Source organism: Eleutherodactylus coqui, chromosome 12 (assembly GCF_035609145.1).
Source record: "Eleutherodactylus coqui strain aEleCoq1 chromosome 12, aEleCoq1.hap1, whole genome shotgun sequence".
Lineage (NCBI taxonomy): Eukaryota > Metazoa > Chordata > Amphibia > Anura > Eleutherodactylidae > Eleutherodactylus > Eleutherodactylus coqui.
The window spans coordinates 98,339,977-98,367,599 of NC_089848.1; the positions used below are offsets into that span (position 1 = coordinate 98,339,977).

At 42.7% G+C, this 27,623-nt stretch overlaps 1 protein-coding gene across 1 annotated transcript in view; it reads left to right on the forward strand.

The window, feature by feature from the left end:
* The window catches only part of DPP6 (dipeptidyl peptidase like 6), a 676,815-nt gene that overhangs the window by 501,158 nt on the left and 148,034 nt on the right, over window positions 1-27,623 (forward strand). The window contains exon 8 of the mRNA XM_066584876.1: window positions 8,571-8,691. Coding sequence (XP_066440973.1) covers window positions 8,571-8,691 — 121 coding nt within the window. The remainder of the gene's footprint in view (window positions 1-8,570; window positions 8,692-27,623) is intronic.

The window sequence follows — 27,623 nt, forward strand, 5'->3', positions numbered from 1 at the left end:
TCTGGATCAACGTTGAGGGGTAATAGGCTGAACTGGATGGACTTATACCTGTTGAATCTATAGACATCCATATATCCAATGATATGATTTCAGGGTGACCTTTTTTTTAAAAAAAATATTGAAATAATTAAATTCTTTGTTTTTAGGCAAAAGTGCATCATATTAGGATCCAGGAATATGAAGTTGTAAAAAAAGTTATAAATAATCCTAATATACATGTAGTTAGTATTTCTTTTCTAATCATTTGATACTAGCGATTTGTTTTTTACATGTCACGACACGGTGATGATCACAGTAATTTCATTTCATTCTGTGGGTATTTTATTGTACCAAATTAAATAGATTATCATGTAAACAGATATATTAGTTATTATATATTTTTATTCCTCTATTTTTTTATATATTTTGTCTATTTTCATTCATTCCAGTCTGTTGCTCTGTTCATTATTGTCTGGCTTTATGTATTTATAAAGGTTATTGCTTCTGCTGGGCAGCTTGTTCTGGGTGCCTGTTACTTTTAGTTCTGCTTAGAATCTAGCAACCAATTGTATAGTTGACCTACGTGGCATAATGGGTTGCTATGAGAACATCATGTAATTGGAGCAGTCTGGTCATGTGACCAATATTATGCTCCTCAGCCGGAAGTTTCTGCCCCTTGCAGCCTTTGGAGCACCTGGGTTGGGCATGTTCAGTGGAGCTGAGACATCACAACATAGTATATGTAACTCCAGGGGCGTGCCTAAAGGCTCAGGGACCCGGGTGCAAAAGTTTAGTTAATTGAATTCAACAAATGGCAGAGCGCTGCCTGTGATTGGCTGAGCGCTGTGACCGATCACAGGCAGCACTCAGCCGTCATTCAATGTATGATTAAGTGCTGGCTGTGATTGGCTGAGCGCTCAGCCAATCAGATACAGCCCTTTCAGTAGGTCGGAATTTTAAATCTCCCCGCGGGAATGAAGAAATCTTCTGTGAAAGCTGTGGCAGGGGATTCTTTACTCCCCGTGGGGAGTGCCATCAACACTGAACACTGTGACAGCGCTGTCACAGTGTTCAGTGACAAGGGAACTCCCACGCACCCCGGCCTATGGTGCACACATGTTCTATGTTTTGCAGGTACGTGCGTTTGCACGCCTGTAAAACACGGATATGTGAACACAGCATAGGGAACCGATGGTTCTAATAGACACGTGGTTTTGTGCGCACCTATGTACGCAAACGCTCATCTGAAAGCACCCTTATCTTGTAAACAGTGCAACCAAAAAATTCTGGCACTATGTTTTGTTTTTTTCTGACGGTGCTTATCATGTGGGATAAATAATGCATTATTTTAATAGGTCAGACTTTTATGGATGCAGTAATACCAAATTATCTTATTTTATACGATAATTATTTTTTTTCGATTTTGTTTAATCACAGCATCACATATTGGAAAGTTGCTACCCAATGAGTCAACATCCAACCTTTTAACAGGCCTTGTAACATGACTAGGGATGTAAGCCAAACCAGAATATCCATGCACAGACAGCTGTTTCCAGTTTTTGCCCTTCATCAGAGAATCTATTAGAAGGGGTGAGCTCTGCAATAAAACAGCAGCATTTTCCCAATGAAATTAACAATGTAAGCCGCACCATTTGAATTTGAGTGGGTTTGTTGCAGATTTTAATATTGACACCCTTAATGAAAACATACCCTTATAATCAAATAACATTATCATCCATGTTTGCTGATCCTCCCAAGATGAGGCAAATATAAAGCGGTAACGGTTTACCTCTGTTTAATGATAGTATGATGATGTTTTCTTTGTAATAGTACTGTCTCTTTAAGAGGGGCTATGAACAAAGTTGAGCAGAAAGCAGAAATAGGAAGTAGTTGAGAGAGGTACTTGGTGCAGGACAGAGGTTGAAGTAGAAGTCTCTCCTGGTGTACTGCAGTGTCACAGATACAGTCCTAAGGATAGTTCCCGCCAGGGGAAAGAGACACAGCCATTGAGAAGCTTGCAGAGTATGCAGAGGGCAGCTAAACTGTCTACAGAGGGGTAAGGGAGTCTTTCCCATTTTGTGCGGTGTAACAGTCACAGTCCTATGGTCCACTGGGAAAAGAGTAAGAGGCAGGTCAGAGAAAGTCAAAACGCCTGACCTGTTTCTCCGTTCCCTCCCCTCCAACAATGCTGAACCCACACCAATGGGCCTGGAAGACAGTCATGCCCGGTCATCTGGACTTAGAGGTTTCCCGCACTAAAGAGTGTTTAGTGAGACAATTATAATTTATTGCTAATTCCGGTCAACCAGTTGTTCTTGCAGACTCTTGAACTTTATTGGCAGACTGAGATACCCTAGATCACTGGACCACAAGTTACCGTTTTCCTGGTTTACAGTTAATAAAGCATAGTTTGTTCAGCAATGACGACTCTTCCACCCCTATGTCCATCAACCTGGTAAACCGGGAAAGCCCTGAACCCGTTGCCTGCAGTCCCTTACAAATACGCAAGTCTACCTTGCACACTGTAGTGTCTTGCCCAGTCCATAGCATAGGAGATACGAATATGTGCTGATCTGATTTAGTCTTACTTAATAAAAAAAGTTTTAGGACCCCTTTTAATAATGGAAATAATAATGATGACCCATAAAGGGAACAGGAGCCGGATGCTTAGTTCATGACTTCCTTGCTCTACATTTATACCTCTGTCCCATAAATCTTGACTTTGAGTCCATCTAGTAGATTAGTCAATGACTGAATAGTCTTCTTGCCAGTTTAATCTGCTGCTCCTGCATCAACACTTTGTCCTACCGCTCTAAGCTAAAACCTCTCTGCCGAGATAACATAGATTTATGGAAACCTGAAAGATATCTGTTTCCTAAGAGCCCATCTATCTCTCTGGTCTGGAGAACCCTGATAGGCCGCGTGTCGGAGATTCATTTGGTTCCATGAGTTTCGATATCAGTGCAATGCCTTGAGAAGCTAATGACTTTATTATCTGTCAATATAGAGATACGGCCTAATCCATCTGCTCTATGGGATATGGAGGCAACCAGGTAAAATACAGATAAGGGAGGCAACTTGTATCGGACATTGTGGAATCCACCCATGTTATACAGCCGTCATGGACAAATCTGTAGAAGTAGAAGTTTAGACAAGGTGGCATCCACTGAACAGCCGAGGCAGTGAATTCTATACTCTTTAACTCTCGGACAAGACAGTTTCATAAAAAATCTCTGACAGGTCTAATGCAGTAAAAGGCGGCTTCCCTTAGGCACTAACCTTTAAATGGATTGCTAGCAGGTCAGCAGAAAATGCTCTCTTGTAAATGCGCTTTCTCGAAACAAATTAAAGCTCTTCTTGGCTGAAGGATCCTCACAATATTACTAAGCAAATCATTAGGCAGACTCTTGTCGTCTGAGGATGCCATTTAAATAATGAATTAATTAATCCCCTGTCTTTTTACATTTGGAATACAAATGGAAATTGCCCATCTTCTTTGTCCATGGACACTGGCCCAGCCCCCATCGAGAGATGGTGTAATATTCTAAACAAGAGCTGTATATTATTCTCTGTTTTAGGATATATACTATGTGCTTTTTTTTCTGCTTAGCAAGGCTTTTGCATTAAATACGTGATGGTATATCACTAGGATTGTCTGAGTGCCCAGACCCCTCACAACGAAAGGACTAGCTAAATGATGCAGCTCTGTAACCCCTTCAAGAGCAGAGATTTTTTATTTTCATTTTTTGTCCCAGACTTTCAAGAACCATAACCTTATGACACATCTGTTCAGGACGCATATTTTGTATTTCAGCCGTACTTCAGTAGCGGTGAGCAATTCCAGCGACCTGATTGGGTAGGGTACACATCTCCCTTTGGAGATGTGCACGAGTGGGTGGCCCGTTAAATAAGCAGCAGCACGGCTGTCGAAGGGTCGGCAACTAACCCTAAACCCTAACCCCTAACCCCCCACGGGTCTTGTGAAGTAGTACTCGTGCAGATCTCCAAAGGAGGGTGTGTACCCAACAACCAATGAGGTCGCTGGAATCGCTCACCACTACTGAAGTGTGGCTGAAATACAATATATGTGTCCAGGACTGCCTAGGAATACAGGCAAGAACTATGGAAGACTGGACACAAGGCCAGTGAGGAGGCAAGTATGTGGAGGACTGAGGGTGGCTAGATGCAGGACTAGTCAGGTGATAGGAGAGAAGGGAAGAGTATGGGAGCTCTTGAACCTCCCCAACTGGATCCATCACAAAGCGGAGCACCCACCCTGAAAAGGGCAAACCAGACAGGGGACTATGAAAGGATAGATTACAGAGTGCTGGTCACTGGCAATCTAACAGTTAGTCCCTGCGGGGATTAAGGTAAACCTCGAGGAATCCCCTCATCCCCGTGGGGACTAACAGGAGTTTACAGCGGGACATTTAAAATGTGCTTCTGGGCAGCAGGTTTTAACCCCTTAGCGACGGAGCTTTTTTGCTTTTTTCCATTTTTCGTTTTTTCCTCCTCCCTTTTAAAAAATTGTAGCTCCTTTATTTATCCATTGACGTCGCTGTATGAGGGCTTGTTTTTTGTGGGACGAGTTGTATTTTTCAATGGTACTATATAATGTACCATATACTGACAAAATGTTTAAAAATTCTTAGTGAAGTGAGATGGAAAAAAAAACGACATTCCACCATCTTTCGGTGCGTCCTGTTTCTACAGTGCACAACCACTACAAAAATGACCCAATAACTTTATTCTATGGGTCAGTACGATTACTACGATACCAAACTTATATAGTTTTTTTTTTTTTTTTGCTGTACCACTTGTATTTTTTTTAAGATATTTAATTTTTTTTAAATTATTTTCTGTATCCATTTTCTGCGCCCAATAACTTTTTTATTTTTCTGTCGACATAGTTGAGTAAGGGCTCATTTTGTGCGATACATCCTGTCGTTTCTGTTTGTACCATTGTTACGCACAATTCACTTTTCGATCGCTTTTTATTTCATTGTTTCTCGAAAATAGGGTGACCAAAAAAGTGCATTTTGGGCGTTCTTTCTTTTTTTTTCAGACCACGTTCACCATCCAGGGTAAATAAAACATTACATGGATAGATCAGACTTTTACGGACGCAGCAATACCAAACACGTATTTTTAGTTTATTATTTTGATTTTTTTTTTTTTGCAAATATGGCAAAAGGGTTTTTTTTTGAACTTTTATTACTTTTTTAAAAAAAAATAATTACTAAAACTTTATTGATCCTATTTTATACTTTCTTTTAGTTCTCCTAGAGGACCACAACCAGCGATGCTTTGATCGCTCCTGCAGTATGACGTAATGCTATAGCATTATGTCATATTGTTTTTTGACAGGCAGTCTGTCAAGCCACCCCATGGGGATGGCTTGATAGGCTGTCTGCTAAGGCAGCCCTGTGGCCTTTCAGAAGGCTCCCGGCTGCCATGACACCTGCACGGCTCTCCCGATCTCACCACGGGGGGGGGCGTATGGGATTTAAATGCCGCTATCAGAATTGACGGCGGCATTTAATAGGTTAATAGCCACGATCGTCCAAATATCTAATTGCGGCTATTGCCCGCGGGTGTCAGCTGTAATAAACAGCTGCGACTGCTTCTGTATGGAGGGAGATAGCGGCGCTATCTCCTTCCATACACGTCCTGCAACGGCAGGATGTACAAACAGTAAAGGCCCATCACTAAGGGGTTAAATGTCCTGCTGTAAGCAGCGGGGAATCTATTCCAAGCTCAAGAGTTTCCATAGACTCCAGCTCCCATAGGAATCGATGGATAGTATAGATCCTATATTTGGTGCGCACCACAGAGCTACATGTGATCCGCAGCATGTCCTATCTTTGTTAGGTGTGCACCGTTTTGCGCGCCTAGCATTTTCTCATGTGAACGCTTCTATAGGAACTATTGGCTCCTATTAGAAGCGTGTTCTGTGTGCTGCTAGCAGCGTTAAAAAAGCGCCTAAAGCCTCGGTCAAACATGCATTTTTTTTGCGCACAAATAGCCGCGCAAAAATAATGCGTCTATTAGAACCAATGATTTCCTATTGAAGCGTTCACATGAACAATTATTAGACGCCCAAAATACTCACACCAGCAAAAGATAGGGCATGCGTGACTACAATGCCCGCATCTAAGGTGCATGCTGCGAGAAAAGATAGGACCTGACCTATCTTTGGTGAATTTCGTGCAGGACTTCCTATTGATTCCTATAGGAGCTGGATTAACACACAGCACACACCACTGATCGTGCGAACGAGCAAATTATGCACAATGTAGATCGCACCTATAGCTTCGTTTACGAGATTCTTCCACACGCGAGCGGTGATCTTTTTGTGCGGCTATTTGTACGCAAAAAATACAGCGGTGCACTTCTTTGATACAGATTTGCTGTGGATTTAATGCAGATTCAGCCTGGATTCAACTGTAAATGACACTGTGTGAACATAAGTAGTGAGTCGTTGCCGATACGTCTTGACTTTATATATAAAGGATAGTTTTTGTGTTACATGTGGGTTTTGCCGTGGATTCGGATGCAATGGCTTTTCGGGTGTATTCACACGAACGTATATCGGCTCGGGTTTTACGCCGAGGCGATATACGTTGTCCTCGGGTGCAGGGGGGGGGGAGGATGGAAGAGCCAAGTGCAGGAACTGAGCTCCCGCCCCCCTCTCTGCCTCCTCTCCGCCCCTCTGCACTATTTGCAATAAGAGGAGGCGGGACGGGGCGGGGCTAAAGTCTGGGAATTAGCCCCGCCCCCGCCCCGCCTCTCCCCATTGTAAATAGTGCAGAGGGGCGGAGAGGAGGCAGAGGGGGCAGGAGCACAGTTCCTGGCCCTGGCTCTTCCACCCCCCCCCCCTGCACACGAGGACAACGTATATCGGCTCGGCGTAAAACCCGAGCCGATATACGTTCGTGTGAATGCACCCGAATTCTGCTGTAGATATTTCTGCTACTTTGGATGAAGATGCATGAAATCCACAATAAATGAGCCGCTGCTAGTACGCAATGCCTATTATGTTTTCATCTGGATGCTTTCATGGGGAGGGGAAAAGCTGCATACTTTGTCTGGGATTTGCATACTTTTTGGGAAAGGGCACACATACTTTTTAGGGCCCAGCCAATGACAGCCCTCCCACAGGGCTTAGATCGATTCCCTTACTCCGTTGCGAGTTTTGACGTAAATCCACACCAAGATGTATGCCAAAATCCACACCAAAAATTGGTGAGCAGAAAATCAAACCGAGATTTCGAGTTGACCAACCATCAGCTAGCACATCACATGATTTAAAGGAGGCCCACACCAGCAAAAAAACACATTTTTTTCCATCCCTGCCACCCTCACCTAATTGCCTGTCACACTCTGGGGCTTTCATTTATGCATTGTACTGTCTCCGTGCAATAATCGCATGATGCATCAGCACTAGAGATGAGCGAGTATACTCGCTAAGGCAAATTACTCGACCGAGTAGTGCCTTATGTGAGTACCTTCCCGCTCGTCTCAAAAAATTCAGGGGCCAGCGGGGGTGAGCGGTGAGTTGCAGGAGTGAGCATGGGGGAGCGGGGGGAGAGAGTGAGATCTCCCCCCTGTTCCTCCCCGCTCTCCCCCACTGCTCCCCGTCCCCTGCCGGCACCTGAATCTTTTGAGACGAGCGGGAAGGTACTCGCATAAGGCACTACTCGCTCAAGTAGTTTGCCTTAGCGAGTAGGCTCGCTGACCTCTAATCAGCACAGCATTAGCTGAGGCTATACCATTTTTGCCTGCTGGGAGGACAGTGTAATCATCATTACCTTCTATCGTAACCTAAATAAGTTACAGACCACAAGTATACAGTCCTGAGACTGAGCTATGATCTCCTTTATTATACCTGTGTGACAGGAGTGGTGTAATCATCATCCATAACTGTGTTAGGAGTGTCTGTATCCCCTTACTATCAGTTTCTGTGGTAGGAATCCTATAGCTGAGAATCTTACTAGAAACTGAACACATAACCCCAAGTAAATCCCAGCTGGTCAGAATTGAGATCACATGACCATCTGAGGAAAAAGAAGCATGGTCAGTCAGAAATGAATAACTAAGGTAACACTAGCTCACTTATATATACTGGAGGGATAGCTACATAATGAAGGAATTTTTTTTTTAAATCACCAAATGCCCCTTTAAGAAATGAGTCATTGCTAATCCACTTCGCCCTTTATATACTTGTTCGATAAATCTACATGTAAATGTTGTTCACGGTTGAATGTACTGTACGACTTAACAAGGAATGAAGTCAAGAAACAGAGATGTGTAATAATCTATTATTTTGCATTTTTAACCAAAACGACTCATCCTGTAAGAAAATTACACCTAGATACAAAAGAAGAGCTCAAATCGATGATACAAAGACGTGTCGCTCGTTGGGAGTCTCCAGCCTTGGCAGGTCATCCGCAGCGTTCTATTGATAGACTTTATACAATTCCCCGACGTGATGTAACGATGTCTGATTTATTCTGCACATTCCAGTAGATTATCAGGAATAAATCGCACTATCCGACCGCTAAGATTTCTTTTTTGTTCTTTATTTCCAGATTTTTATATTTGAAAATAACATCTTCTATAAAATGAATGCCGACAGCCGCCCCATTCGCTTGGTCTCCACCGGGAAAGAAGGAGTCATTTTTAACGGGCTGAGTGACTGGCTTTATGAAGGTAGGACAAATTGCGTTGAGAAGAAATAGAGCCGTGTGAATGATAGCTGACATTTTACTGTAATAAAACCATACATTAGGCCTACATACAACAACATTAAAGTCCTTCGGCCCTTCCGATGCCAATATCACTCCCCTATGAAATGTGGCAAAGGGCATTGATAGCATTTTCGTGACAGATCATTGTGTCTTGTTTCTCAAATTGCATCCGCACTCAGCTTTCAGAAAGGTATGCATCACTTTCTGCGCCTCGAACATAAATAGTCCTTGTATTTTTGATGTATAGGGCGATGTATCAAGTCTAGCAAATGTGCATTTTGCCGTAAAATTGACACGAAGTGCAGTTTGTCTCCTGGCACCCGTAGATCAAGTTACAGCATTCGCTTGCAGTTTTTCCTTTGTAAACTATAATTTTATACAAGCTCAAATGGAAAGGGTTAGTAAAATGGCCTGTATATCACCAAGCACACTCCTCTTATTGAGCTATTTACTTTTTAAAGACGAAATATGGTGCATGCTCTAAGTGCTACGGAGACGGAAAGAAAAATGTAAGGATGGGTCCACGCGTTGCAGCCGTAGCACGGTCGAGGTGTGCCGACGAGATGGCTATGCTACAGCCATGTGCATGTAAGAGGGTCAGTTCTTGTTTGTGGCCTTTGACCTTGGCACGAAACCCCACTTGAGGATGGCATAGTCAGGGGCGTAACTATAGAGGATGCAGGGGATGCGGTTGCACCCGGGCCCAGGAGCCTTAGGGGGCCCATAAGGCCTCTCTTCTCCATATAGGGAACCCAATACTATGAGTACAGCATTATAGTTGGGGAACCCTGTTACTGGTTTTGCATCGGGGCCCGGGAGTTTCAAGTTACGCCTCTGGGCATAGTAGATGGGGCAGGCACAGTAAAGTCAATCAAAAGTTGTAGAACAGTTCTCCAGTACGCCAAGAAAAATGATTTGGATATAAAATAACTTTTATTACATCAAGGTTAAAACAATGTGGAGGAAGAAAATACAGCATTTTATCAGTCCGTTTCTGGAGCAGCTTGGATCTCCGTACATCTATTTTCATCACTATGGGCTCATGATGTCTGACAGCAGAAAACTAGTCATTATATAGTTTTTCACAGTATAGTCAATGCAACTGCCACGTTATGTACCCATAATAGAGTGGATCCTCCAAGCTAATTGTCACTGTTGTAACCATCACGCTTGTTGCCTATGACCAGAGTAGAAGTTCCTCCAGTTGGAGGAAGTGTGACGATTACGACCGTGACAATTAGCTTGATGGTTATACTCTATTATGGGTACCTAGCTTGGCCGAAACATAACGTTTCTTAACAATAAGACCATAACACTGGTCAACAAGAATCAGATTGTATCTATCACGTCACATTTCTGAGATACATAACACTATTACATAGACAATAATACAGAACTGCCACATATTGTCTGGTTTTAAATACAAAAAAATAATAATACTCAGAACTCATAATGTTTTTCTGGTAATGTATTTGTGAATGAAACTCAAAAAAATACCGATATGCTGAGGTAAGAATGAAGAGAAGTGCTTCATGCAGAATACAACAAACACTAAACAGCAGTACAGATAGGATCATGTCGGTAACCTTCCTGCTCAACTACACTGTTCTGCCATCTAGTGACCATTTTTAGAACTTCATCCACTGTGTATTACATTCAAATAACGCGTTTTGCTTAGACACTGATTACATTTTAGATAAATAATTCAGCAGAAAATTAGCACAAACACAAAAACCTTTTTTTTTTTTTTAATTGAAAAAAGTCTAAATTACATGAAAACCTTACGTGATACATTATTTCTAAAGGTAAATTTGGATTCTACACCCAAAAATCCATAAGAATTTATGTATCACACACCAGATGCAAAAATGTTGTTGAGTAGTGTAATTCTTTTTAGACCAAACTGGCCATCCATCTTGCATTACAAGAATATTATGCCGTATGAGTGGGCCTAACACTAGAAGCTCTACAAGGTCTGGGGCCCAAATTTCGGAACCAGGGTACCTTATGGGAAGGGGCTTTATAGAGTGAAATCTCCATCCACAACAATCTTATGCTGGCGTCATCTATACTGTCTGTTATATTAGAATAGACTTTATGGCCTTTTATCAGTATCCGCCAATGACTCTTTTTTTTTTCATACAGACTGTTATTACGCATCTCCCAAAATAACCCGTGTGCGATAAACATTCTGGAAGATCAGCTCCTCGGCGAATGATAACTAATATCACAGTATGATGTTAGAAAAGAGCCAGATGCTCCTGGGTCCCTGGGGTTTTGCTTTACTGATTGTCATTTCCATCCTGTTTTCTTCTTCATAAACCAGCATGACAGGATATTAAACACAACAGCAACGTGGCAGCAGAAATTGGCGAGCTGCTTCTAAGGTTACTTAACCTTTCCTGGACCCTTAGCAGAATTTCAATCAAAACCACCTGCAGAATGTCAACTACAGGAGATTTTTTCTGTTGAAAGGGGTTAATCCTGGGAACACGGTTTATTTATGATGTATTTGACTACATTGATCTCTGTCTAAGTCGTAGAATATGTAAGGTCAGGAAAAAGACACTGCCCCCTCCTAGGCGTCTCAAGACCTCTTCTCATGAATTAAGTTTTGACATCGCTGACATTACATGACTAGGTTATCAGCTTTCCTGTCAACCCTCATAACTAACACGACGTTGGGAAATAGTGGCTACAGCAGCCTCCTTATCAAACAATTAGACATTTTTTTTAATCAAATATTTTAATCAAACATCTTACATATGAAATAATCATAAGACATCAGTTGGTCAAGAAAGAGAAAATTGAGGATGGCCATAAAAGTAGTACCATAAATCAGCCCCCCTAGCTGCACACTGCCAACTCGGAAGGCAGACAAAGATACCTAAGGTACTGTGTGGCTCATAAAGAGCTAGTTCCCCCGAACCGCCCCAGCGGAACCAAAAATTACATACATTTTACTTGCGGCACAACTACGCAGCTATGATTGCTCTTCCTACGTAGTTACAGTCTAAATAGGCAAGATAGGCAAATCATCGAGAACATCAAATAGCAACAACAGAGATAGTAAAACTCCTAGGAGATTGATAAACCATCTAAAAAAACTATCCATCAAAAATCTGCATTACCAGCGAAGTAAGGAACCTTTTTTTGATGATAAGAAACCAGCCAATACTTCCTCCCCCCCTGATTTAGACAGTGATGCTGATGACTATCCACAGCTACAAGATGACACGATCTGAGAGCTTATATCAAAGCACTATCCACCACTGATTGCATTAGAGACCTATTCAAAGAATTCACTCAGACTGTTAAGGAAGAAATCTCAGAACTCGGAAAAGATGTTAAACAAATTTACGCAAGGGTCCGGGCCCTAGAAGACCCTCAGAGTGCCAGAAATATAAACAGACAAGCATAAAGAACTCTATCTCCAGAATTACATATCGATGATTTGGAAAAATGCTGCAGAATAAATGTACGAACAAGAGGAACCCCGGAAACCGTTCCAGATAAAGATATTTCATCCATCCTAACACAAATGTTCAATAAACTAATGAGGAAAGAGGAAAGCAACAATATTGTATTAGAAAGAGCTCATCGAGTGTTCAGGTCCGGTTCTGTTGGGATGGATAAACTAAAGGACATTTAATGATGTTTGCAAAGTTTCAAGATTAAAGAAAAGATTCTTAATAAAGCCAGACTAGCTAAAAAGATAGAATTTGATGAATAAGACATACAAATATTTCAAGACTATCCAAATGAACCCTGGATCCGAGGAGTCAACTTCAGCCGCTCACCGCAAAAAGGCATTAGGAGAAAAGGACATTCCATACAAATTGACGTTTCCTTTCGGACTAGGTATCTCTGCATCTTATAGAACCTGGTTTGTCAAAACTCCAGAAGATCTTACTAAGTTCTTAACAACCTGGAGTTAAACCATATCCAGATACCCGATTGGACCACAGCGGAAGATCACTTCAATATTCCACCTCTCCCAAGACAAGATGTTTGGACCCCAGTTACACCAAGTAAACTTAGGAGACTAAAGAGAAATTGGACTTGGACTCATCCAAATCGCCAAAAAGGGTCCCCTCCTAAGAAAATTGCTAAGCTCACAAATGTCTTCTTTGCTAATATTTTTGATCAATTACAGAATCTTTTTACAGGGATATCTAATACATAGTAACATAGTATGTAAGGCCGAATGAAGACATTGTCCATCTAGTCCAGCCTGTTTATCCTACTATGTTGTTAATCCAGAGGAAGGCAAAAAACCCCAAGAGGCAGGAGCCAATTAGCCCTTTTGGGGGAAAATTCCTTCCCAACTCCCTAATGGCAATCAGAGTGTTCCCTGGATCAACCCCTAATAGTTCCTATCTGCATGTATACCCGGATTAATCTTAGGTGGTGATTTTAATGTCCCACTCCAACCCTCTCTTCATACCTCCAATGGTTCTTCCATTGTCCCCTTCACAATTTAATAAAAAAAATGTATTCTTATTTAATAGACCCATGGAGAATTTCAAACCCTTCCACAAAACATCTTTATTTTAACTTGGCAGTACATAATAAGTACTCAATAACTGATTACATTTGAATTCCTCACTCTTTAATTAAGACCTCATATGATTTCATTTTCTATTCAGATTGTGGCCCTGTTTTTCTGAATATAGACATTCTGTCTAAAAAAAAGATGACTACTAGAGATCAGCAAGCACCCAAATGCTCGGGTCCGCGTTATTCGAGTCGAGCTTTTCGTAAAATTCGAGAGCCCTACTCGAGTAACGAACCCCATTGACTACAATGGGAGACTGGAGCATTTTTGTATGTGGGACCCCGGGTCCCGAGCTTTTTTGTCTCTCTCTCTCGCAACGAGCACCATTGAGTACGCTAATACTCAAATGAGCATCAAGCTCGACAGAGTACGTTCGATCAACTCTAATGACTACTCAACTGGACCCTAAGTGACAACCTACTTACAAGAAAAGAAGATGTCAAATATATTCTCAAAGGAATACAAAGGTATTTTAAAGAAAATGACGGAGGACCCCTCAAACCCTTCGATAGAAAGGCCTGTTTATTGTATTGGGTTCCAGGAGAAAGAAAGAAAAAGCGAAGGAAATAAACTTTCAACTGGAGCAAATGAAAGTGCTTGAGGCTTGTCGTAAAACAGCACCTTCTCCAAATTTGGAGAAATAGGTTTTTGATTTACGTCTAAAATCATGAGTACTTCTCAACCCAAAAATGTAGAGATACCTCTTTTACTCAAGGTTTAAGCACTGGCCTTTTCTCACAAATGTGACAAACGACTAGCCGCCCTACAGAGAAAAAAATATTAAAACTTTTATTTCTAAAATCAAAGCTAAAAATGATAAATTGCATTATAAAATAGGAAATAGCAGGGATATTTCATTCATATTATACAGATTTATATAACATGAGATAAAAATAGGGAGAGAGCTCAAAAAAAAAAAAAATTCTAGATACTGTTGTCCTTCCTCGGATTTCTGATATCCAAAAAAATATGCCTAAATAAACTTATTACACTTCAAGACGTTAAAGAAAGTATCAATCTAAGCCCCAGAGGTCAAAGTCCAGGTCCAGGCGGCTTTAGCTCATCATATTATAAGTCCTTCAAGGAGGCCCAGCCCCACATCTTTCGTGATACTTTAATCATATTACCAAAATCAACCCCTTCCAGAAGAATCCTTAGGAGCCATATAATTCTGCTTCCCAAAGAAGGGGATGATCCCACTCTTTGCGGGAGCTACAGGCCTATCTCACTGACTAACAACGACATTAAACTTTGTTCTGAGGTTTAGGCCAATGGAATCAAAGTTTTATTTTCTAATCTAATCAACCCGGAGCAAGTCGGGTTTTTACCTTCTAGAGAAGCCAGAAATAATACTTTTAGAATGCTGAATGTAATTCATCATGCAAAACGCAACAAAATCCATTGGCCCTCGTTACAACAGATGTAGAAAAAGCATTTGATAGAGTAGACTGGCTTTTTCTCAAATTAGCTCGACAGAAATTTGGCTTTCCTGAATTATTCATAAACAAGATTATGGCAATCTGTACGAATCCCTCTGCGAAAGTCAAGATAAGAAACACATTTTCGCCTTTTTTGATAAAGGAAATGGCGCTAGGCGAGGATGTCCACTGTCGGCCCTCCTTTTTGTGTTAACAATGGATTTTTTCCCCCAAAAGAATAAGACAAAATAACATTACACGTCTACTCTGCGATCAGACATTGCACGAAATTGCTTCTTTTGTTGATGACATGTTACTAGAGATGAGCGAGTAGTGCCTTATGCGAGTACCTGCCCGCTCGTCTCTAAAGATTCGGGTGCCAGCGGGGGAGAGCGGTGAGAAGGGAGGGAGAGAGTGAGAGAGAGATCTCCCCCCTGTTCCTCCCCCTCTCCCTGCCACTCCCCCCCCCCCCCCCTCCGCCAGCACCCGAATCTTTAGAGACGAGCGGGCAGGTACTCGAATAAGGCACTACTCGCTCGAGTAGTTTGCCTTATCGAGTACGCTCGCTCATCTCTACATGTTACTAATCTTCATGCAACCTCAAAATTCTTTGGACACCTTAATACAAACATTTAATAATGATATTAATACTCTCTAATATACTGAACTGTGTATTAGGGACCACGACTTAATACAAGAGCTGGAAATCTGTTGGAAAGATTTCCAACTTTAAACTACATGTTTCTAAATCAGAGCTTCTCAATATAAATATGGATGCATCAATATGCTCTGCGGTTATTAACCCTTTCCAATCTAATGTCGGGCCTGTCCCAACAGCATAATTTCCCTCCACAGCTCCGATGTCGGGGCAGGCCCGAAACTGCAGTGCAGGAGTGCATCTGCACTTGATCATCAGACACATCGGGTGCAGATGCACTCCTGCACTGGTCCTCATCGAGGACCCCTAAGGAGTAGGCAGAAAGGGTTTTTAACCCTTTCTGCCTTCTCCTTTACACATTACATAGAGCTCAATTAGCACTATGTAATGCACGGAGATTCAGGCCGGCGATCATGTGACCGCCGGTGTCACCTGACCCCCAGCGGTCACATGAACGCCGATCCGGGAGGCAGAGGGAGAATGCGGAAGAAGCCGGACAGGTAAGCAGGTCCCCCCCCCCCCCCCCCCCGGTGCAGTGAGCATCTCCACCCTCCTGACCTCTGTCAGTTCAGGAGGGTGCAGGGAAATGTATTTTTTCTCATCCATTCTCACCAGCTCCAATTTATTTGGAGCTGGGGAGAATGGATGAGAAAAAATAATTGAATTGGAAAGGGTTAAAATATCCCCTTTTAAAAACGTCAATAAATATATATCATCGCTAAGGCCTTAGTCAGAAGGGCGTTTTTAGCCGCGATTTGCGCATGCGCATGCGTCCGGCGATTTTTTAAAACCATTGCTTTGCAATGGTATCGGACACATGAGCGCTTTTTATGCGCTCGTCCGATAAATTATAGAACAAAAAATCGCAGATCGCACCTATCTGCGATCTGCGATTCCTGTTCTCTTCTGTATATGCGCTCAATGGGGCCGGCGGCAGCAGCGCCGACCCCATTGAGAACATATAGAAGAGAAATCATTCTTCTCTGCCACAGCTGTAACAGCTGTGGCAGAGAAGAACGATGTTTGCCCATTGAATTCAATGGAGCGGCAATACAGCCGCTCCATTGAAAGCAATGGGCTGCCGGCGTGCGCGGGGTGAATTGTCGGGAAGGGGTTAAATATATAAGCCCTTCCCTACAATTCATCCTAAAATGTGTTAAAATAAAAAAAATTGTATACTCACCTTTCCGCTGCAGCCGGAGTCCAGCCGCGGACGCTGTCAGTTCTCCTGAACTGCTTCTTGGCACTATTCAGCTGGCGGGGCTTTAAAATCCCCGCCTGCTGAATGATCTGCCTCTGATTGGTCACAGCCCTGACCAATCAGAGGCTGAAAACACTCACACACCCATTCATGAATTCATGAATGGGTGAGTGACTGCTGCCTCTCAGCGCTGAGCCAATCAGGGGCAGGTCTGACTCACATCCATTCATGAATTCATGAATGGGTGTGAGTGAGGCATGCCTCTGATTGGCTCAGCGCTGAGCCAATCAGGGGGCAGGTCTGACACACCCCCTTCACACCCACTGCAGGACGGCCGCGCGGAGCTCCGGCTGCCTGCAGAAGGAGAGTATACAATTTTTTTTTATTTTTACACATTTTAGGATGAATTGCAGGTAAGGGCTTATATATTTAAGCCCTTACCGACAATTCATCCCGGGCTCGCCCGCAGCGCATTGCTTTCAATGGAGACGGCTGTATTGCCGTCTCCATTGAATGCAATGCGCTGGACAGCTCCGGCCCGTTTCTAATGAAAAGCGGCTAGGAGCAGATTTTCGGGCGATTTGCGGGCGACTTGCGCGCACCGGTCACGCGATTTGCGGATGCGCATCCGTCATGCGATCCGCAAATCGCGCGAAAAAACGCCCGTCTGACTAAGGCCTAAGGAAGAAAATTTCCCATAGATCCTCCAATTCCTCATTTTTTTTTGTTTTTTACCAAATTAAAAGGTATTATAACAAAATTAATATGATAAAGGCTTTAGCGTCAAATACACAACCCTAATTGAACTGAAACCCTTGGAAGAATTGGCCTTCTGAATTTCAAATTTTACAAAATTCCCGGTCATTGTTACAAGGCTTGTATAAAAAGTCTGACTTTGGCTTGAAGGAATGCTGTCTTCCAATAGGTGGCACTGTGAAGGTTTTATTCCATCTCCCTTATTTGCATATTACCCAGAGGAGCGTACATGGCCATTTGAGTCTCCTCACTCACCATCTAGGTGCTCTCCCTAAGGAGACAAAATAGCATTTCTGACCCTCGTCCCAGGCCTCTCACTAGCAAAGTCAGACTCCTACTGTAAACTGATGGAGGGCAAACACCCTGAAGGCAACTGTCTGTGCATGGAGTCTGGCTTTGCTTTTAATTCTTAGTCATTGTTACAAGGCTTGTATAAAAAGTCTGACTTTAGCTTGAAGGAATACTGCCTTTTAATAGGTTGCACTGTGGAGGTTTCATTCCATCTCCCTTATTTACAAAACACTATACGCATCAAACGCATCATTGATGTAATCCGCCCATCACATAACAAACTACAGGTAGACATGGAACTATATCCCCTACACGGAAACACCAATAAATGATATAGCTCACGCCATACAATAAAGTAAAATTTAAGGAGATTAATCAAGTACATCTCTTAGGGCTAATGCCCACGGCCGGATTTCACCGCAGTTATTAGGTTCTATTGAACCTAATAGCTCAATGTTCATGCTGCGGAATTCCACCGCGTGAATTTCCCCGTGGCATGTCCTTTTGCCGTGGGAATATGCGCGGCATATGCGCCCCGCCCTCTGCCGGCCACATCATATGACACTGCCAGCACGTCATGCAGGAGCTGCGCAGCGGATCCGGAGGTGAGTATGGCGTCTTTGCGGGGGTGCCGTGACAGACTCCGCTGCGATATTCCACTTTCAGAGCCTGTCACGGCCGTGGGCATGAGCCTTTAGATTATGTTACATTTATGCCAAATTCTAAGAGATGTACTTGATTAATTCTCGTTAAGTTTTTGATAACTGACAAATTTGTAGCACTCAAACAAAAAATTTCACAATATAAGCCCTCATGCACACAGGCGAATTTTTGCTGCAGAATCCAGAGTTGGCGTTCTGCTCCAGGTTCCGCAACATTAACCCTCCATAGCATGCTATGGAAAAATGATTTTTCATGTACACGAGCGGAAACCAATGGCGGTTTCTGCTTGCGGATTAAAAATTGCAGCATGCTCCATTCCACTGCGATTCTCACACAGACAGCAGCCATTGAAGTCAATGGAAGCTGTCCGATCCGCCTAAAAAGCAGGAGTTTGGGGGAAAAAAATTGTACTTTGCAAGTAATTAGCAAGTATACCAGTGATTTTCGGGGAAGGGCTTGAAATATAAAAATAAACCCAAGCTGACAGAAAAATAATACATCACCTAGCACTCTGGTGCGGCTTCTTTCTGCAGCTTCCCGGCAGTTCTTCTTCTGCATTCTAGTGGCCAGAGATATCAAAATCCCGGACTCCAGAAAGCACTGCCTCTGATTGGCTGAGCGCTGTGACCAATCAGAGACCATGCTCAGCTGTCATTCAATGGAATGAATTTTCCCACTCTCACAGAAACCTGCAATTGGTTTCCGCGAGTGTGCAGGAAAAATGATTTCCCATAGCACACTATGGGCGTTATTTGCAGCGGATCCGCAGTGCAGACGCCCCCAGCAATTCCGCAGCAAAAATCTGCTTCTGTGCAGGCGGCCTAACGCTGTAAAAAAAAAAATGGCAGAATTAGTGTCCTCTCTCCCTGCTCTCCATAAAAGAATTGATAAAAGTGATTAATGTGGGGTGTTTAATATTTTACTACCGGCCTACAGCTGGACACAGCAGTTTTTGCTGGAAAAAACACGACAGCAACAAAATGAAAAAAAAAAAGTGGGGTTTTTCAATAAAAGACCATAGGGCAGATTTACTATTGAACATGTGCATTTTTTTCTGCAGCAAACTGTCTTAAATCCTTTGCGCCACATTTATGATGTGTTTTAGACACTTTTATATACTGTTTCTTGCCACTTCTGAAAAAAGGGTGTATCTTCATGTAAAAAAAAGGTGTGGCCTAAAGGCAACATCATGCACCGAAAATTGCTCCATTCTTGGGATAGGCCGGGTTTGGAACCCCACCAATCAGATAGTTACCCTGTGGAGAAGTAATACCTGCATTTGGTTGTCCTCTTTAACCCCTTCCCGCCCCATGACGTAAGGGTACGTCATGGCAGCAGGGTACTTCCCACAAAATGACGTACCCTTACGTCATGGGGATAGCATGAGGGCATAGCAGATCTCGCGCTATGCCGCAGCGGGAGCCGGCTGTCACTAGTAGCCGGCATCCTGCTGCGACAGTGGGGGGCATCGGAGATGCGCCCCCCGCTGTTAACCCCTTCCCTGCCGCGATCTAAGTAGCCAGCTCTTGCGATAACATAATACCGGCATCCTGTATTGCCATAACCTGTGATCGCTATAGTAAGCGATAAGGCATCACTGGAGAGAAGTCCTGCCATGCTTTATCGTAGCGATCTGCAGTGCTGTAGTAAAAGTCCCTCAGAGGGACACAAATGGTTTAACAAGAAGAGAAAAACAAAGTACAAAAAATAAAAATGTAAAAAAAAAATGTAGAAAAAACCTTGTTTTAATGCTTTTTCTCATATTAGCATTAAAAATTTTTAAAAAATTAAAAATCTCACATATTGGGTATCGACGCGTCTGTAACGATGCGTACAATACATTGAACGCGCTTATTATCCTGCACGGCAAAAAGCGTTAAAAAATGCTAAAAAAACTGATGCAAAATGCTAATTTTTAGCATTTTGCCTACCAAAAAAACGAAATAAAAGTGATTAAAAAAAAACTTGGTACCAATAAAACCTACAGCTCGTCTCGCAAAAAATAAGCCCTCACAGAGCTCCGTCCATGGAAAAATAAAAAGGTTATAGGACTTTGAATGCAGTGAGTTTAGAAAAAAAAAATAATTTCCAAAAAAAGGTTTATATTGTGGAAATGTTGAAAAACCTAAAAAAAATAATTTTGGTATCGTTGTAACCGTACCGACCTGCAGAAAAAAAACGTAGTGTGTCATTTATGCTGCATAATTAACGCTTTAAAAAAAATCTATGGAAGAATTGATGCGTTTTCTCTCCCTACGATCATAAAAAATAAAAATTAATAAAAAGTTTTACAATGTAGTCTATGTACCCAAAAATGACACCAGTTCCCCAAAAAACTACAGTTCGCCACGCAAAAAACAAGCCCTTATACGGCCGCGTCGACGTGAAAATAAAAAAGTTATGGCTTTTGAAAAATGGAGATGAAAAAATGCCAAAAATCGTTTGGTCCTCAACGCCAAAATAGGCCGTGTCATTAAGGGGTTAATAACCATTTTTGGTGACTTCCTCCTGCTGCAAGATCAATTTATATCGTCATTAGGCTTTGATTGAATCCAATATTGCGCAGCTCTCCTGGTCGCTCCTCCCGTTCTGTAAGGTGAGAATGAAATCTAATGGTTATTACCCACTAGCGGTTTTTTTAACGCTCCGATATCGCTGCGTTTTTTTTAATGGGATTTTCTAATGTTAAAATTGCATCGCACAAAAATCGCAAGTTTGTGCTTTTGCGATTTTTGTGCGATGCAATTTTAACTTTAGAAAGTCCCATTGAAAAAAAAAACAGCGATATCGCAGAGTTAAAAAAACCGCTAGTGGGTAAAAGCCCTTAGGAAAGAGTTTCTCCGTCCGTTCCTTTAAGCATCATAATATTGTGTAGTCGATTATCTACATTTCTCTCCTTGTATAATCTGATGTAAAATAGATTAACAAATAAAGTGTAATTAACATATCGGTGACATCACCATCTATTCTGCGGCTCGACATCACACAAGGCCTGATGAACCAAAGGAAAAATGTCAACGTTGTCCTGCTACTGCCACCATGTGGATGAAATAGTGTGTTGCATACCGAGCTTTGTTAGTCTAGAGATTTGAAAATTCGGTAATTGGGCTTGTTGCAAAAGGGGAGAAGTATATACTGGTGCCTGTAGTGCTTTTACCGTGCTGCAACTTGATTCTCACTGCTTTTGTCACCAAGGTAACAGCTTTTCATGTCCAATTCCCTGTCCTTGATGCTAACCCCTCTTGCTGAAATTACTTCACCCAAGGTCAGAGATACATATAATACAGCGCATCCATCACAATGGCCGTCTTTTATCATGTACTGTGGTCACTATTCTGGCATTGTAGGCTCCATGGCCAAATATGTCTATCCAAATATATATATATATATATATATATATATATATATATATATATATATATATATATATAAATTATACATTCACAATTACTGTATGACCCCCAAATTAGAGCCCTTTCAAGATCTGATCTTTTCTGTATGGAAATTAAACCCGGGACCCCGAAGTACAACATAAAATAATACAACATCCTTGATCAGTTCCAATGTGAATCCACATAAGAATGAGAAAATGCAGCGATCAGACCAACTTCCAACGCGGTCTGGTCATCAGTGTTAGACTAGCCGGGGCCAGGATATCCCTGCCAACACACTGTAACTGTGTGGAGAGTATACAGAGATTGAGGAAGAGCATCCAGCAAAATCAGATCCTATTTACAAAAACAACTTATTATCAAAAGGGGTCAGAGGAGGATGTCAGGAATTGTTCTGCCCAACAGGCGCTGCACAGTCAAGGAAATTACTGCTGAATGCAACGCTGGTGCTCCAACTAATATGTGTGACTCCACAACTCATCACTCCTTAGCACAGGTAGGCTATAACAGCAGACGACCAGCTCCGGTGCCAGTGCGTCTAGAAGAAGCAGAGAGCTGAGACTCCAATCCAAAAATTGGATGAATTTGGCCCAAGCAGCATGAATCGATGACCCCTTCGTGCCAGGATGGTGGAGTCATGGTGTGGGGAAGGTTTTCTGGGATACCTATGGATGGACGCAGTGAAGGCCATAGGAGTTGCATTGTGCTGCTGAATTGGGGTCTCTAAGAAAGTGATCAATAAGGTACGATCTGCAGTCTGAGTGAGTCGCATCAGCATGGCTCATGTAGTATTCGACACAAATGTCTTCAGAACAGTTTGTCGCGCTTTCGTTCTGCCGGCAGAGATGAGTGATGGTCGCTGCGGATTGTGCTGTGACATCTTACAGGGTACGGTGTCATTAACCAGAGAGGTGACAAGTGTCTAACGTAAAGGTGTACCCAAATATCTGGAGCGAAAACCGGCAGGAAATGTGTCCGTGCATCATCAGTGTGATTATAGGACTCATCAAGATGGAGATTGAAGCCACAGCTGAATAATAATGTCATCATTTTCATTTAAATTATACCAAGAAAGTAGATTAGTTTCATGTCATGGTCAGAAGCCAATATTAGACTGAACCATGCTGAATACCGAGTAGATGATAAGAGCGCAGAATCTTAGGGGAACGTCTTGCAATTTCTTTCAAGGTGTAAGACGTACGCTGGAAGGATTTAAGGAAACTCCAGTTTAGAACAAAACTGCAGAAATTGTGAAATGGTAAAGTATCAGCAGCGTGAAACAAATCCCTTAACCCCATAGTGACAGTCAATACGCCTTTTTACTGACCTCACTTTAACCCTTTCCAATCCACTGTCTGACATCTGAAGACATTCTGATTGAAGGCTGTACAGCTCCGATGGTGGAAGACGTCCGGCAGGGTATTCTTACTGTAGATTACTGGCCATTCTGTTGTCAGGGGCCTCTTCAGCATGTCCCATACCGCAGTACTGGCTCTAGCCAGCAGATGGTACCATTGTATAATAGCAGAAAGAGAAAGCCCCCTAGGAAACCCTGAATCCAAAATTGGATTGCAAAGGGTTAAACCTGCACATACATTGTTTTAAGGTGATGGCTTGGCTGACTACTGAGAGCCAGGCTCCTGCTCTAACCGCCAGGAAAACCTCAGATCCTGCCAGTTTAACCCCTTCCATCAATAGCAAATACATAAGCTGACAAGGGAAGTGGGTTTCTTTTGTCACCAATTGGCACCCTGCAGTGCAATTGCAATGTACCAATGTGTTCCCACGGCAGGTGGAAGCCTAACAAAGGCCTCTATTTCTGCCATGTAACTCAGTCTATTAGACCCTTACTCCGGAACAGTCTAATAGGCTGCTGTCAGAAACTTAGTAGAATGCACTACATAAGTAATGCAGTGTACTATCAGGCAATCGCATCTTTAAGTTCCCTTGAGAGCTTAAAAAACAGCCTTATAAAAAGTTCAATGAAGAAAGTTTACTTTAAAGAAAAAAAGTCTAGCTTAAAAAATACACAGTAACCCTCTATAAATGTATAAAATACCCATTTTTTTTCTTAAAGCAACACACAATACATATTACCATGTTTGTAACAACACAGACAATGGAAACATTTTGCTACTTATCCCTCATGGTAATTTAATGGTAAAGTGTAACGCCAGAACTCCTATTATTCTTTTGCTCACCTTTCAAAAACACAATAACAAAGCAAAATGGTACCAATAAAAACCGCAACCATCCCAGCAAAATGCAAGCTCTCACAGAGCTCTGGTGCCGGAAAAATCAAAATGCTTTAGGTCTTGGAATGCGGTGATGCGGATGAAACTGGTTTTCTTTAAAAATGTGTTTGTATTGTGCAAAAGTAGTAAAAACAACGTTTTTTAAATCTATATAAACTCGGTATCGCAGTCATCGTGCTGCTCCAGATAAGAAAGGTATCATGTTGTTGTTACTAGGTGATGAACACCATAAAATGAAAACCCCAAAATAATGTCAGAATCTCTGGAGCAGGGAGGGGGGAAGGGAGTGTGTGTGTGTGGGGGGGGGGGGGGGGGGCTGAGGTTTTATAAAAGTTCTCCAATAAATGAGGTGTACCCCAGAGTGGTGCCATTAAAAAAATACAGCTTGTCCCACAGAAAAAACAAGCCCCTATATGGCCATGTCAGCGAGTCATGGCTCATGTAATGTCACAATGAAAATTGCTTGTTTCTTAAAGGGAATCTGTCACCTACTTTTAGCCTTGTAAGCTACGCCCATGGGCTGAAAGTAGGTGGCCAGTGCTGTCCGGGGACGTGTTATGCTTACCTCCCTAGTTACTTTCCCGGTGTCAGTGCTGAAAGCCGCCACTGAATGCACTAAGTAGTCCGCCCATTACATAGCACTGATGGACTACTTGGCAGTGGCGCTCAACACATTCAGTGGTGGCTTCCAGTGCTGACACCAGAGGGAACATCGGGGGAGGTACGTATAAAACTTGCATCCTCTGACTCAGTGGGTCAGCTACTTTCAGCCCACAAGCTTAGTATATAGAGCTAAAAGTAGGTGACAAAATCTCTTTAGGACAAAAAATGGGCTCGCCACTAAGAGTTTAAAGGGGATGTTTGAGAATATAATAGGAAATGGTCAGGGGCGTAACTTAAAGCTTCTGGGCCCCAATACAAAACCTGTAACAGGGCCCGCAACTATAATGCTTTACTCATAGTACTGGGCTCCCTATATGGAGAAGAGAGGCCTTATGGGCCCCCTAAGGCTCCAGGGCCCGGGTGCAACCGCATCCCCTGCATCCCCTATAGTTACGCCCCTGGAAATGGTATAAAATAACTCATACATCAAATCCAGGACTTATTCTCTGTTGGGCCTCGCCGGTCTCTGTTAACTTGTCCTGCTGCGGTGATCCACGTACATCCATGTGACTGCCACATCCAATGGTAATGCCTGCATGGACGGCACATGACTGCTAAGGCTAGTGATTGTTGGCATGAGTGACGTAGAACAAGTAAACCCAGACTGGCAAGTACTATCGGGGCATCGTTGCTGCAGCGCAGTCGGCCATGACAGGTGAGTAATGGATGGTCTGTCAGTATCTGCAGGAAATGGTATAAAATAATAAAGCAGCCATTACTCACCTGTCAAGTCCAAAGGCGCTCCAGTGTGGTGAGCGGTGATATTGTGATGCAGATTCAGCATGTCCTGCAGCGGAATGAGTAGCAAAAGTACTTAATATTTATTTAAGAATGAAGGAATGAAAATGAACAATGGGGTAATGACAAACAAGCAATTAAACTTTTACCTTCAAAGAACTTGACGCCAGTGAACTGCATCCTGGGAATGACATTGCTTGGTGCACAATTCAAAATAAGAGCAATGTAGCATGAACGATACCAATAATGCCCTGCGAACGTTCTGTCCCGTCTCACAAAAATTACAGAGCCTGAGATGTGGCACACCATTCCCCTCCTTGGGTTAACAATTCACTATGACTAATATGGTCTCCCGGAAACAGAGCATCCAGATCCCACTCAGAATGTCTCTATTTTGGGACGACTTGCACACCGCCCTCTGTAATAGTACGTCAGTCCTGAAGCCGACGAACAAGCCACAGCCCTTGGTCAAGCAGTACATTATCCTCCGCACCATCCATCCATGTATTCTGTAACAAGCCTGTTGAATAGTATTTGCATCTCTATCGGTGTGCACAACTAGTACCCCTGACGCCAAAATAAAATAAGTTTGGTTTGCTGCCTTGGCTATCCCTAGGGTCATATATCATAAAATTCACACTTAGTTTTTGGATCGAGGCCAGTCTCACTTACAGTTCCTTTGTGTGGAAGTTGCTGCTCCTATTGACCTAGGCTTGTCCAAGGCCAAGAATGCAACTTCACCACGTTGTTCTCCTCTACGACTTAGTATAATTTCCGGACTTCACAGGTCTGCTCCCGTTCAGCTGTGGCTCCACTCTCTCTGGCTCAGATCCTTCTCATCTGCCGTTCTGTTGCCCCTTATCCATACAGGGAGCAGCTTCTCTTTGTTCCCTTGAGCTCTCTCTGTGGGGCAGAAAACAATTACCTGGTAGAGCCTCATACAATCCACAAGTGTTCCTTGAGCATGCTCAGTTCTATTGTGATTTGGTGCTAATTTTGTTGTATGTGCTAATTTTGGCACATCTTACAGCCCGTCATCATAGTGGTCAAGAGGGATAGTTGTCGGCTTGATGAGCATTTAGCTGACAATTATCTGAAGTGTATGGGCAGCAGCTTTAACCAGACTCGCCAATAGCACTAAAAGTACTTAGCATGAACTCTATGCTATAATATAACATATTATAACTCATGGTTATAATATAAAAGAAGCAGCTTAAGGTGGGCAAGAGATTCTGATCAATGCCCCTGACTTTGGATAATGGCTCTTTGCTGAGCGTGGACACAGGATGCGGGTTGTTATGTAGGTAGTCGCACCCATGGGGCATTCATACCACTGCATTAAGCAATGAATAGACCTGCGCTTTAGAATTCTTGAATAGCACAAAAGCTGCAAAAATAATTCCAGGTTCGGCCTGAGTGATGGAAATAACTGTAATTTAGCGATCCCATTTTGCAAAGAGTAGGACTTATAGTGGGTGTTGTGATTGACAAAGTTGGCTCTTCGAGTGCAGTAGTAATCAATACGCTGTATGTTCCATTGCGGCTTTTGTATGGATTGATCGCTGATTACAACCACAACATAAAGCCCTCGCTCTGTTATTACAGGGCCTGCCGCTTTAAAGGTAACCCGTTGTATAGTATGTGGATATTGTTGATGTGCCGGGGCTTGGCGTTCTAAGTTGCTGTATACTCCGGCTCCCTTTGATGGTATGCTATTATCAGAGACACCAGCCGAGAAAAAGCAAAACACAATAATACGCAGAGGATACCTGAGCGCTACTTATCACCGCCGCTATTGGGTTTGCAAACAAATCTGAAAAGAACTTGCACTCAAAGCTCTTAGTAAATTTTGAACAAACTCCCCCAGTTATGAAAAAGGATACCGGGAGATGCACTCGTCTCTGTGTGTAAACTACTGCTCTCTGGTATCAATCAGTTTGCTTCTGACTGTTGGACACATAGACACTCTCGGGTGTTATTATGTATACATCCTGTCACAAGCAAAGCTCAATTAGAATTCACAAGACTTGCTCTCACACTCGAATAGGGTTTTCTGACCCCACTGTCTGCCTTTTGTAACTTCGGAGATGTGGCAGTGAGCACGGCTATAGCTCTTGTATCTCCGTAAGGAAATTATCAGCGAGCAACATCCTCACCATTTTTTCCACCTTGTTCGCACAATTTGCAAACCCAGACAAGACGCCCCTGGGATAAAATATTGCTATGATGTTCGGTACAGATGCTGGTAGCATTGTCAGAAGGGAAGCCTGGAGTCGGTATCAGAAGGTTAAATAGCAGAGG